Source organism: Silene latifolia, chromosome 3, assembly GCF_048544455.1.
Source record: "Silene latifolia isolate original U9 population chromosome 3, ASM4854445v1, whole genome shotgun sequence".
NCBI lineage: Eukaryota > Viridiplantae > Streptophyta > Magnoliopsida > Caryophyllales > Caryophyllaceae > Silene > Silene latifolia.
The window spans coordinates 3,417,802-3,431,078 of record NC_133528.1 but is presented as its reverse complement, the minus strand read 5'-3'; the positions used below and the strand labels follow the sequence as shown (position 1 = coordinate 3,431,078).

The 13,277-nt window shown below is 37.5% G+C and overlaps 1 protein-coding gene across 1 annotated transcript; it reads left to right on the top strand.

The window, feature by feature from the left end:
- The first annotated feature begins 6,328 nt into the window (after positions 1–6,328).
- LOC141646783 (putative WRKY transcription factor 20) lies at positions 6,329–12,960 on the top strand. The gene is made up of 6 exons (XM_074454732.1): positions 6,329–6,943; positions 9,168–9,362; positions 9,867–10,401; positions 10,667–10,829; positions 10,916–11,074; positions 12,173–12,960. The coding sequence occupies exons 1-6, from the start codon at positions 6,611–6,613 to the stop codon at positions 12,615–12,617; spliced, it is 1,830 nt and encodes a 609-aa protein (XP_074310833.1). The 5' UTR covers positions 6,329–6,610; the 3' UTR covers positions 12,618–12,960.
- The last annotated feature ends 317 nt before the right edge of the window (positions 12,961–13,277 follow it).

The following is a 13,277-nucleotide window of genomic DNA, read 5'->3' as shown; positions in this document are numbered from 1 at the left end:
TCTCCACGGCCCTTCTCTTGTTGCAAGAGTCTTTGGGCTAGAAAGGCGTCTCTTAGGTCGGCGTAATAGTATACCGAGCCGTCGGGAAGCCCTTTGTACCAACTTTGAGCCATCCCATGCAAAGTTGTTGGGAAAACTCGGCACCAGACCTCATCGGGTTGTTCCCATACCGACATGTAAGACTCGAAAGCCTCAGCTTGGTCGGCTGGATCACTATCTCCTTTGTATGATAGGGGTGGCAACTTGAGCTTGGTTGGCACCTGGACTTCTAGGACGTAGGCGTTGAGGGGGCTGTCGACCACGTGTCGAACGACACGCGGCGATCGGCTCCTCGCATTCCTAATCCGGCTCCTCTCCTCGTAGCGGGAAGGACTTCTTCTTCGACTCGGACTTCTTCTCCAACTCTGCCGAGTCGGACTCCTGCGGCTCCTTTGGGGTAAGCCTCGTTCGTCTTGCGGGGACGCCTGTCCTCCCATGAGCGCGGGAAGGACTTAGGTCTACCACGCCCACTTTGGGCTCCCCCGACGACTTGACTGGGTCAGCTTCTCCTAGTGCTCCGTTCAAATTTCTCGGAGTCACATTTTGGGCCCTGGTCTCCTGGACGGTTTCCGCCGCTCTTGTCGGCGTGACGGTGTGGCGGGCGTATTACTAATTAGGTCCAGGACCATTTTCGGTTTTTCTATGTCAACCACATGTCCCATGATGGTGACTGGTTGGTAGCGGCGGCGTGTCCGTATTATTGGCATCCCGAACTCCGGTTGGATTACTCCGCCGGTGGAGGGCCGCACGACTCCAGAATTGTTGAAGGTATCATCTTGGTAGAATGGGGTTTCGTCGGTCACGACTGCGTCTTGTTGTTTCGACATCTTCTTAGCTTTTTGGGTGGGTTTTTGTTGTTTTTTTTTTGTTTGGGAATGAATGTGACTAGCTTCTAGTAGCGTTTCCCCACAGACGGCGCCAATTGTTCCGGGCGTAATTCCAGAGCAGATATTCGTTACCACCCGTTGCTTGTAGAATTATGTCTTTGGTTGAATCCTTCTTGTCTTTATCGTTCCTCTCGGCCTCTCCTGCAACAATGAACGAACTGAGGGCTTGGCTTTGTGCCAAGCGTACTCACTCCGACGCTCAAGTCAGTAACTTAGGGGATAAGTTGTTCTTTGGCTAAATGTATATTGTAGAGAGAGAGGGAAGATTATACCAGATGAATAGTGTTTCTTAGGTTAAGTTGTGGATACTTTCCTCAATGAAAGTTGAGGAGTATTTATAGACTTTCACCTTTTGTCACGTAGTGGCCAAGTGGCCAAGTGGCTAGCAGGTGGAAAGACTGATCTACCCCTCGGCCGAGGGACCTATGGCAGGCCGGCGGGCCCTGTTGACTCACCGCCGAGGGGTCTTGGATGTGAGTACGCGGGTATGTGTCCATTTGGCGGTTGTTGTCATGCCGAGACCAGCCGACAGCCGATGGGTCGTGATCGGCTAAGGCCGCATAAGTCGTTGACTTGCTGTGGATATCTTTGACCTTGCTCAATATGTTGACTTGGTCAGCGGTGCAGAATATGCCCCATCAGTTACCATTAGCGTGCTATAGAGGAAGTATTATAGTTTGTATTAGGTAGAAATTTCACTTATCTAAATAAGTGATATATGCTTGAAGAAAAAAAGTTTTTGTTTATTTTAGCAAATTGCACTTTGTATCAATTTTACAATTTTCACATTGTAGAATTTTTTTTTTCCTTCGATCTAACACGTCACTACCCCAACTAATAAGGGATTGTAAATAGAGAATTATAGGATCATAGATAATTGTATTGAATGACCTTGCATTATACAGGATATATGCTTTGCTATATATACACTAACGATATCGAGCTATTTACGGGAAGAATATGTAAAAGCTATAATATATTAAAAGTATGGAAGGGGAAGATATGGAGCCTTGATTGAAGGAGAGCAACGGCTCTATGGCTGGCAGGAATATTGTGCTATTAGAAATATAATTAACAATACTTGTCATTAATAACAAGGGGAAATCTATATAATGGAAAATGATTTTTCTCAATTATAAACTTTTATATAAGGCGATATAAATCTTACACAGTAGAGTAAACCACCTACGTTTGACCCTAATATCCTCACAAAAAAAAAGGTGTAACCACCATTGTTTTATTAAGAGCTTAATTCAAAGAATAATAACAAGAAAATTTCATTAAAAATCGATAAGAACTTTAACTTATACTTTTACTTCCTATTATTTAGAGTGTATCGTACCGTGTATGTCAATGTTATAGATTGTCCTACGACTTACTCAAGTTCGCATGGGGTTATTTCATCAAGCCACTCCAAGTCAGGTAACTTTGAGTAAGCTCGTTTTTAGTAATAAATATTTTTTTCCTTCAAACTGTGTCGTTTTAGCTTATATAAAGTCATTTCAAATTTAGGGCAAGTATCAAATACACTTTCCAAATTCATATAGAATTAGTTAAATCACGCCAAATAATATCCAATTAGTAAAAAAAAAAAAAAAACAAATAACAAATAACACCAATGAGAAAAATAACAGCTAATCTTGTTATAAACGGATATATCCGTCTATAACTAAATAGGGGTCAAATAGCTTGAAACTGATGATATTTTTGGTCTCCACCACCCATTTGTTGTTTGTCCTATTAGGGATGTGGTATTGTGTTTGGTCCGTCTTTAGTTATAGACGATTATGTGTCATCTATAATGAGATTTTGTGGAAAAGTAATGAAGATCACTATCTGTGTTCTATGAAACCGAGAAAAATGAACATACATCGGATGTACTACCTCCAACTTTTTTGTTTTTGAGCATATATGTATATTTTTTGAGCTTATTATATCAAACTTTATTTGTTTTTGAGCATATGTATATTTTTTTTTTGAGCTTATTAAAATTTATAAGATAGATTTTAATTTTTTCTATCAAAACTCAAATTTTACTAAATTTATAGGTAATGATTTTGAGTTTTATTGTAATTTTTTATAACTTAATATTTAAGTGAATAAACTCAAAAACTTTATACTAAAACTCATAATTTTTAAAACAAAACTCAAAATTTTTATCATAATGCTCAGAAACTATAAAATTGGTGGTAATATATCAGATGTATAATCCACCTACTGCTATGAAACCAATAAGGGTAATTAGTAGGTCCCAAATCATTAGTGCTTTAATAATTTTTTTTTTTCCTCTTTTGATATCATTGTTGAATATTGGGTCCTTAGACCATGTGACACACTAGAGCCCATGTTTGTGACTTTTACTCCTTTTGTCTTTGTACTTAAGCCATACCTAATCCACTTTTTTATCTTAACAATCATGAGGATGTTCTTTGTTCAAACTTTCCATAATTTTGCAACATTGTTCGATAAATCTTTCATCTTTGGCATTTTCTTGCTTTGAAATAAAGTGTCCATTGCCCGGGAATTGATAAAGTAGTCAGATTGGTCATCATTTTTTAGACGGTTTTTTTTAATAAATTTATTAAGGTGATCACTTTACAATTTAAAAAAAAAAGTGATAGTATGAGTAATAAAATAAGAAAAAATCATATTAATAATAAACTGACTAACTCAGTACACTTATTATGTAAGTAACTACGAAATTGAACAATCGTGTTAGGTTACGATTAACAATAAAAAGGTCATGAGAAACAGATAAAGGAGTACATCTCTTAATAACTTAGCGAGAGACCATCCCTTCCGAGATTTAGTGTTTTTTTTTTAAAGAAGTACTTAGAGCAACTCCAATGGATAGCTACAATCTCTTGTAGCTTGGATTTCTGTCTCATCATTTCAAGCAACCCTGTTTTCCGGCTACAAAATCGTTTAGTGGTAAATTACAATACCATGTAGCTTGTATGGGTCACACAAGTTAAATTACTATTTTAACTTTAATTTTATTCAATTTTTACACTATTATTCAAAGCATTCAATTTCAAACATGTAGCTTGTGCAAGCTACATTAGCTTTCAAGCATACATTACTTTTTCTTCCCCAATGGTTATGTTGTAGCTAGGTAATTTATGTAAATTGCAAGCAGGTCCAAAAATTGTACCATTGGAGTTGCTCTTATAATCAACGTTATTTATTTCTATTCAAATTGATATAGAAAATACTCTTATAGACTTTGTTTGACGTTTCCTTACTTTTTATGTTTCTAAGGGCTTGCTTGGATTGCGGGTAATAGGAGGGGAATGAATAGGGGAGTAATATGTGAGGTGTATTTCCCATGTTTGGTATGTAGATAATTATTCACCTCCTGGAATTATTACCCTTGTGAAAGGGTAATACATTACCCACCCTCCCCCCGGGTAATGATTAAGGGAGTAAAAGATCTACTCAGTAATAATTACTCTTATGCCAAACATATCATCAAGGAACTCATTACCCCACTAATTAATTTCTCCAGTAATGATCGCCCAATAAAACTTACTCCCTTAATAATTCCATGGATTCCAGGCAAGCCCTAAATAATAATAATACTATGATAACATGTACTCAGCACTAAAATATAATCCATTTTTCCGATCATATTCTTTTAGGTTTGTTTTTTGTATAAAGAAAAACAAAGATACAGATTACGAAGTACTTTGATTAGAGAAACTTAGCAAGTGAAAAAGTAACAGCAATATGAGTATATACACAATGATTAAGACGCCCAAGTAAAAATAACGCGGAGAAACAAACGAAATAAGGAGAGTATTGCAAGTTTGCAACTACAATATGCTCCATGTAAATAAGGACTTGCAGGCTTGTAGCTAGTGGTTCTGGTGGAACAAGGTGGGCTAAAAGAGCTTGCCACCCTAGCCCACAAAGCCATGAAAAATATCATTTTGTTTAGTTAAAATTGGCAAATTTGTAAACACACCTCCTTGTACACTGGGTAGCACCAAAACGGACATAGATACGGACATGGACACGACACGGACACGTGACATGGCATTCCATGAAATTTAAGACACGGGACACATTATTTAAATTTAATATGAAATTTAGGACACGGGACACGTTATTTAAATTTAATAAAATATATATTTTGTAGTTATATATGTGTGATTTTATTTTTGACAAAATATTTGATATTAAATTTAAATAAATGAAGGTAAAATTTGACGTTAAATATAACTTATTTTCATTTCTAAAACCAAAAACCAACTTATAATCAATCTATTTCGACATCTCATTACTTGTCTAAAGAACATCATTTGCCCACCAAATTCAATCACATAACAATTCACGCCATTTACCTTAAATTCAACTTTCCGTTTGAAGGTGTGTCCAAATACCATGGACATGGCTCAAAATACCATGGACACGCGTCAGACACGTGCCCAAATAAAAGATGAAAGTTAGACATGACTTTACAGGTGTCCGACACATTTTAACGTGTGTTCGACGAGTGTCGTGTCCGACACGGGAACACCGATTAGGAAGAGTGTCTGTGCAACCTAACTTGTACATATGTATTCACTCCTTTTAAGTTATCAAGGACTTTGTTAAAACAATAAATATTGTTAACTAACATTATTATATCCACAAAAAAAGATTTAGAAGCGGGAGTGGCAAGATATATTAAAAAAAAGCACTTGTTATTTTTACATTTTTTTACGAACTAATGTCTTGCAAATAATTAAGAGGTTGGGTATGCATGTGAAAGTTTTTCCTTCTTATTGCTTATTGAGAGTGTTGGGGTCACTCAAAGAAACATCCAAATTTCAATTTATGTTTGAACTTCTTAAAATTGGAACCTGTATTTACTCTCTTTATCTTATTATTTGTTAAGTGTTCAATTTCGTCAATTTTAATTCAAGCTTAACTAAATAGAGCCAACCAAGACAAGTTTAATACGGTCTAATTAATCTAGTATCCTTGCGTAGGGATGACAATGGTTTGGGTTGGATCGGTTTTGCAAGATCCAAACCCGACCCACTGAATAGGGGGCCAGACCCGGGCCTTCATATTTTTTTTGTTAGTGTTTAGATCGGGCTGGCCGAGGAAGCTGTAACACTAACCCGACCGAGGATGACTGTGGGCTGACACTAGTACTGGTCAGACTGTTGGAAATCAGCCCACAATGTCGAGCTGGGCCGGATTGACCTGCTACGATGACCGATGTACTGCTCTAAGTATAAATGGTCAAATTTAGTCGAGTTAATTCAAGTTATAAGTTAAGTTCGAATATCGGTTAAAGTTATTCAGATTAATCTCAAGTCACTTTTAAGTTGTCTACCATCAACACCTCATGTCATCACTCATCACCCAATTTCCAATAAATTCAATCTCACACACAAAAAGAAAAAGTAGAAACACACAACACAAACAACACAACACACAATCAAAGCAAAAAAGAAAACTAAAGACAAAAACTGTTAAAGACACACCCACAAGCCACACTCACACACCCTCCCAAAAAAAAAAATCTAAAACAATAAACAAAAACGACGTCGCATAACCTCCCACCTTCACCTCTGGCTCTATCATCATTCCTCAGATCCGTTGTAACAAAAAAAAACCAGTCAACACTCTCTTTCCTCTTTCTCTCTCATCCAAAATTACCAAACTACCCTTCAACTTCCCTAAATCAAATGCAAACCTCTATCGACGGCTCTCCGTCGTCCACGTCATCATCATCAGGTGACCCACCACCTACATCCAACGGTCGTGATCGCATCTTGATTGCTGATATCGATGGCTCTGATCTACGCCGGTCCATGCACCAACCCTGCGCCACCTCCACCGGATCAACTCCCCCTAATTATAATAATAATAATAATAATTTAAATAATAATAATAATGCGAGGTATAAGCTGATGTCACCGGCGAAGTTACCGATCTCGAGGTCACCGTGTTTGACTATTCCACCTGGACTTAGTCCGACGTCGTTTCTTGATTCTCCTGTTCTTCTTTCTAATTTTAAGGTACGGTTTCGCTTTGTCGGTTACGGTTTTTTATTATTTCCGTCTCAATCATTTGTTTACCTTTGATTAAAATACCGCTCCCAAAGAATTAAAAAAATATATTCTGGAGTCTGGACTGATTAGATTAGGATGGAATAAAGCAAAATGATATAATTCCAGCTAGATTTTTAGTTGTACTCCCTTCGTCTCAATCATTTGTTTACGGTTTCTATTATTTGTGAGGCGGATTTTAATTAAAGGTAAGTATAAATGACTGAGACGGAAGGAGTAGTTTGTAGAAGAATAGTTATCCGAATTCCGAGTGTTCGAGATAATAGTTTATGTTTATTTTATTTTAGGAGGGGGAGGTAAAGGAAACGTAAACTATTGACTGAGACGGAGGGAGGGACGGAGGGAGGGAGGATAGCATAGTTAAGGAGGGTATAAACGTCATTTTGCATTGCTTAGGTTTGTTGGATGGAGTAGAGATAGGCTATTAGATTCTCTAATTAGGCGTGCCGTGTTATGGTAAATGACTAATTGGAGTAGTAGGATGGCAATCATGGCATAGGGAAAAAATTAAAGTGGAAAAGGGAGTTTAATTTAATAGACTTGTATACTAGAGATAGGCTATGAGATTCTCTGATTTAGCCATGGGAGATTGCGTTTATGATCGTGTTTTATGATTTATATGGAGTAGTATAATGGCGTAGGAAAAAAATTAGAGTGGAAAAGGTTGGGGTTTAGTGTTAAAATGAGTTTAATTCAATATACTTGTATACTAGAGATGAGCTATGAGATTCTATGATTTAGCCTTGTGAAATTATGCGTTTTGAGAGGTTTTTAATTTAAATGGAGTAGTATAATGGTGTAGGGAAAAAAATTAAAGCGGAAAAGGTTGGGATTTAGGTGGTAAGATGAGTTTAATATGGTTGTAAGTGGGAAGAAAGTGATTTTTTAGAGGAATGGTTTAGGAAAAGGTAGGAAATTTAATTAGTGGAGCATATGATTCTCGTTCTTGTTCTTGTAAGAAAGGGTTTTATATATTGATTGTTGGATTGTTTTATAGCTTGTACTTTAATGAGCGAAAAATATGATAGGTCGTTTTGTTGTATCGGGGTATTTTTGGGTTGATTTTAATATGCTTAGTGGTCGATGGGAGTAGAACTTTTCTAATGTGGTAATGAAAGGGGAAATAGGTGAGTTGAATGAAGAAATCATTTTGGCATCTTTCGGATTCCTTGTTTCATATGATTATTGTGCATTCATATGAGAGTTGTGTTTAACATAAGATGCTTAAAATGGGTAGAAAAAACAATGGCTTAAATTGAGTTAATGGGAGGGTGCTAGATTCCGATGCTTTATATGTACAATTTTTTTTCTGTTTAAATAGGGATCTCTTGTGCCATCATTGATATATTTTTCTGAGAAGGTCTCGTGTTTCTCTAAAATGTATGTCTGTGCCTTGTCCATACAATGCTAAGATTTTTGATTTGGTTCTAATTCTTTCAATTTCAAGTAATAGTTTTGTTTTTTCACTAAAGAGTGCATCTTTTCTCTTTCGCGTTTCATGTTTTCCTAGTTGGTGCATTGTCTTTTCTTCTGGAATGCATATATTCTGTTTGCATGATTGGATGTCCTGTGGTCGATTGTGATTGTTCCTTGCCATATTTCTTCTAGTGCACGACCATATTAACGGTGTACGTATAACCTCTTTTTACCAATTATTTGAAGTGGATCTTGATGTGATAAATGATTCCATGTTAGTACAATTGTCTAACTACATGAGTGTCAAATCGGAACTTTGTTGATTTGCTTTTAAATTAATGTCTTTGTTAAGCTTTGAGCCACTCAGTTAATGTTGGTACGGAGGTAGTTGACTTGTCTGTTTGTCGCCAATAGATCGTTAACATTGTGTTTTATTTAACGGTTCACTTGTTCATTCACTTCACTTGGCAAATTCGACAAGTGTATGGAGTAGCTACATCCTTCACCCACTTCATTTTTTTCATCATCGAGGGTGACGATTGATCTTTTCTTCCCCTCAATTTTGCATAAGGTGCAATTTATTTTCCCTTAGTTGTGCTTTAATGAAAGTTGTCCATTTCTCTTCGAAACTTCAATGAGGAGAATTAAAAATAGGAAGGTTAGGTGATTTATTGATGAATTGTAAAATTAAAAATGCTAGTTGAAAAATGAGAGGAAAGTTATGTACTTATGTCTAATATTTTTTTTTCTCTACCAGGGAGAACCGTCACCGACAACTGGCTCTTTTTTCAAGCCTCAAATGATGCACAGCTCTCCCAGAGATTCCTCCTCCACATTCCTTCCTCCTATGAATAACTCTAATGCCTTGGATGCTGGACAATCAGGCAGCTTTGAGTTCAAACCCAATGCAGGATCATTTTCTATGGGAGGCTTCTCTTTCCCGGGATCTTTGGTAATTTCACTGCTATCATGTCCTTCTATTTGATTCCATTATATATGCCTGATGTTTACTTTTCACTTTCTGAGTTTTTTTTTTCTTTTTTTTTTCTATATAATAATTTTTGCTCATCTATTTTTCATGCTTGTTTTCATATTCAATTGAGCTTTATATCCACTTTTCTTTGGTTTCGGTTTATGACGCTAGTCACCAGTTACATAGCAAAATGGCTTTCCAAGCTGGCTGCATTTCTTTTATTATGCAATTTTTGTTATGGTTCATTGAACACACTTTGTTAATGTACATACATCCGACCCCCTGACCCTAACTTTTGCTGAATATTTTGAGGGATTGGGTTTTGTTGCTGCTGAACTTTGTCATGGCTTTTTAATCGTTTCATTAAGGCGTTGCGTATGAATTTTGCAATTTATTCATTTTTTTTTTCTTGTAACTATGTCCTTTTAATGTGTGTTGCATGTGCAAATAGTACCCTAATCAATCCTTTCTATTGCAACCTAGGCTTCCTCTTCAGGTGTGAACCAACAACAAACTCGGCAAATTATGCAAAATCAAATGGAGCCTCAGTCCCAATCTTCTGATCCGTCTATAGCTGTGAAAAGCGAGGTGATACCCTTAGATGACCTGAAATCTACTATGGCTTCTTCAGGCACTGGTGTACTTCAAGAATCTGATTCGTACAAGTCAAGTCAAATGGCAGATTCAAGTCATGAAGCACAACCGTTACAATATGAACAGAAAGGACTAGGATCTCAAGTCCTAACGGAGCGAACATCGGAGGATGGCTATAATTGGAGGAAATATGGGCAGAAACTCGTGAAGGGAAGTGAATTTCCACGAAGTTATTACAAATGTACACATCCTAATTGTGAAGTTAAAAAATTATTTGAACAGTCACCTGATGGACAAATAACCGAGATCATCTACAAGGGGACACATGATCACCCAAAACCTCAACCTAATCGCCGGCTTACTGGCTCTGCGATGCCCTCCCTAGAAGAAAAGTCTGACAGATTTCCTGTTAATGGGCAAGAAGGTACTACCTTTGGCTGGGTTTAAACTTCCTACTCTTCTTTTTGGGTTCAACCATATGTAAATTTTTTTACTTTGAATTCTTTATTTTGCATGTGATTCTCATAATTTGTGCCCCTACCCCGATTTGCGTTTTCCGTCACATACTATTATTTTGCTAGTAAATACGTGTGGCTAAAGAGGTGTGAATCTTAAAGGTGAGTAGGAGAGTAATTGTGTTGCCTATCTATTATGAGTATGTTTCTTGAACTTTGTTTTCAACATTACAGGCAAGCCTATGAACTCATATTGCCAAACAGCCCAGAATATTGAACCGAGCTGCTCCCCGGAGCTGTCACCTGGTGGAAATGACATTACCGAAGACGTTGGTGCATCCCACTTGAATAGAACCGCTGATGACATAGATGAGGATGATCCATTTGCCAAGAGAAGGTATACGATATTTTCTCGCTTGTGTGAGTTGTGCTTTTGATAAGCTCGATTGTAGGAAGCTAACACTGTTATCACTACTGAACCAGGAGGATGGAGATCGGTGAAATGGACATCACTTCAGTTGTCAAGCCTATCCGAGAACCACGTGTTGTTGTACAGACAGTGAGTGAGGTTGATATTCTGGATGATGGGTACCGCTGGCGCAAATACGGACAGAAAGTGGTCAGAGGCAATCCTAATCCTAGGTATGTTCTATTGACTTGATGACTAACATGAAGCATGTACCATGTGCTGTTTCTCTTTGCCTGTCTATACTGGATTTTTCTAAAGCGTCTTATGTTGGTTGTTCTGTGACGTTTAGCTTCGTTTTTTCTGTTCCAAGCAATTCCAACTAAGTTTTAGTTGTCTTATTAGCTATTTGTATCTTTGAAGCAGCAAATCCCTGCCTAGCTGTACTTGTATTGGTAGAGAGGGATAAACTTGAATCTATGCAGCCACAAGATTTTAAGGAATTTAAGGAACAGAGTCGTTTAGAATGTAGAGGAGGGATTTGGGAAAGAGAAAACAGTGAAGGTTTTGTAAGCCACTGAAAGGGTCACTACGAAAAGAAATCGGTCCACTGTGTATTTGTATGTATTTGCAATTAAAGAAAAGGGTGTGTTCTTAGTTTTAGAAGGTAAAAGACGCTTACTGGACCTGTAACAACGAGGCACAACCGCACAAGACACAAGCTAAGGCACTGAGTTGTAATGTTTTTGCAAACAAACTCATGTTTTCCTAAATAAAATAATGTGCAAACTGCAAATAAAACCTCGTGATATGATTTGAGATGTGAACAGCAGTAATGGAGTTAAAATATAGTTTGGTGCCCCATATGTTTTACCCCTCAAGAAAACGTCTTTCTTTCTAAACAAAGCCCAAATGCTGATAATCTCTTGAGATACTGAACTTAAGATTAGCGGTAACTGAGTTGAAATTTAGTGTCCGAGTATTGAAAAGGAAACCACCTTTTGCTCATTAAGAATTTACCCTTTGTTTTGGATAGAAGGATTTTAAGGGAAAGATCTTAACAGTAATCAGGAGCTTTCTAGCAAATAATGCCGAAATTGATACCGCAGTTGGCGGGAATGAACACGAGAAAAATAGATGGATCCATTTATTCTCCTACAAGCGAAATTAAAACCCTTCCAACATGGCAAAGTTTTGGACAGAAAATATCATACCCCACTTCCCCCCTCCCCTTTCTTCCCTGTGCAGTGGTTTGAAAGCCATGGGACGAAACATTCTGCTAAAGTTTAACGACACACGGTCACGTCCCCTTATCATCCATCCTTCTTGTGCAGGAGTTACTACAAGTGCACTTATACTGGCTGCCCAGTGCGGAAACACGTCGAGCGAGCATCCCATGACCCAAAAGCAGTTATCACCACTTACGAGGGCAAGCACAACCATGAAGTGCCTACCGCACGGAACAGCAGCCACGACTCAGCATCTCGGGTTGGGCAACATGAAAACAGAGATCAAGTAAGCCTTGATCTCGGCGTTGGGATAAGGTCTACTTCTGACATTGGGTCTGGTCAGCCAAATGGGACCCAATACAACAGTTCAAACCTCGTAATGCTTCAGTCAGCTCCATTTTCGACTTTTCCTGGTTATATAAATGGTGGAATGGCCTTTTATGGTAATAGGGAAAACCATAATCAAGGGCATAATATCGGAAGTCAACCTGTAAATCATTCGTCTAATCCGTATCAGCTGAACATGGGAAGAGTACTCATGGGTCCCTAAATATACCAGAAGATGCTGCTTCCTTCTTTTATATCTTATATATGTTGTTATATATATATACATACTTCTTCCCTCATATGGTTAGGATGGTAAATTCGGGATGCGTTACTAGCAATTCTAATGTTATGCCTCATTTTTTTAACTGGCTAGAAAGACGGTAAAATCTAGTTGGCTGAAATCTTGTGTACAGTAGTTTGTAAGCAAGCATACAAACATTTACTGTTTGGAAGGTGAAATTGTAGAGGGATTGTGAGCTTATTTATCTGCAGTTCTTGTTTCGGAAATTTGTAAAAATATTGTGTATCATGCAAAACATATCAATGTTGGCCATCGTTTTTTTCTCGCCCCATTCTTGAAACCCTAGAATTGTCGCTACTTTTACACAACATGTTTACACAGTGATTATACGATTATGGAAGATTCAATTATTATTACGAATACAAACACAATAAATGTCGAAAGACAGAAAATATTGCTAACGAATTAAACTACTCCTATTATGGATTTGATTCGATTATATTACAAATTGTTAATTGCAAGAACGAAATCAGATGCTCTAAACTTGAAGATATACCTAATTTTCGATCAAAGGTGCTCTTTGCAAGACACTGAACAACAATACCTTGCGTTGATAGCAAAGCCCGACTTCATCTCCTGCCT

What these genes read in the sequence shown, in the direction of transcription:
- LOC141646783 (XM_074454732.1), top strand. Translation starts at nt 6,611, where the DNA reads ATGCAAACCTCTATCGACGGCTCTCCGTCGTCCACGTCATCATCATCA. An exon ending in TCCTGTTAATGGGCAAGAAG is followed by an intron (nt 10,402 to 10,666) that starts GTACTACCTTTG and finishes TCAACATTACAG; the next exon opens with GCAAGCCTATGAACTCATAT. An exon ending in GATCCATTTGCCAAGAGAAG is followed by an intron (nt 10,830 to 10,915) that starts GTATACGATATT and finishes CTACTGAACCAG; the next exon opens with GAGGATGGAGATCGGTGAAA.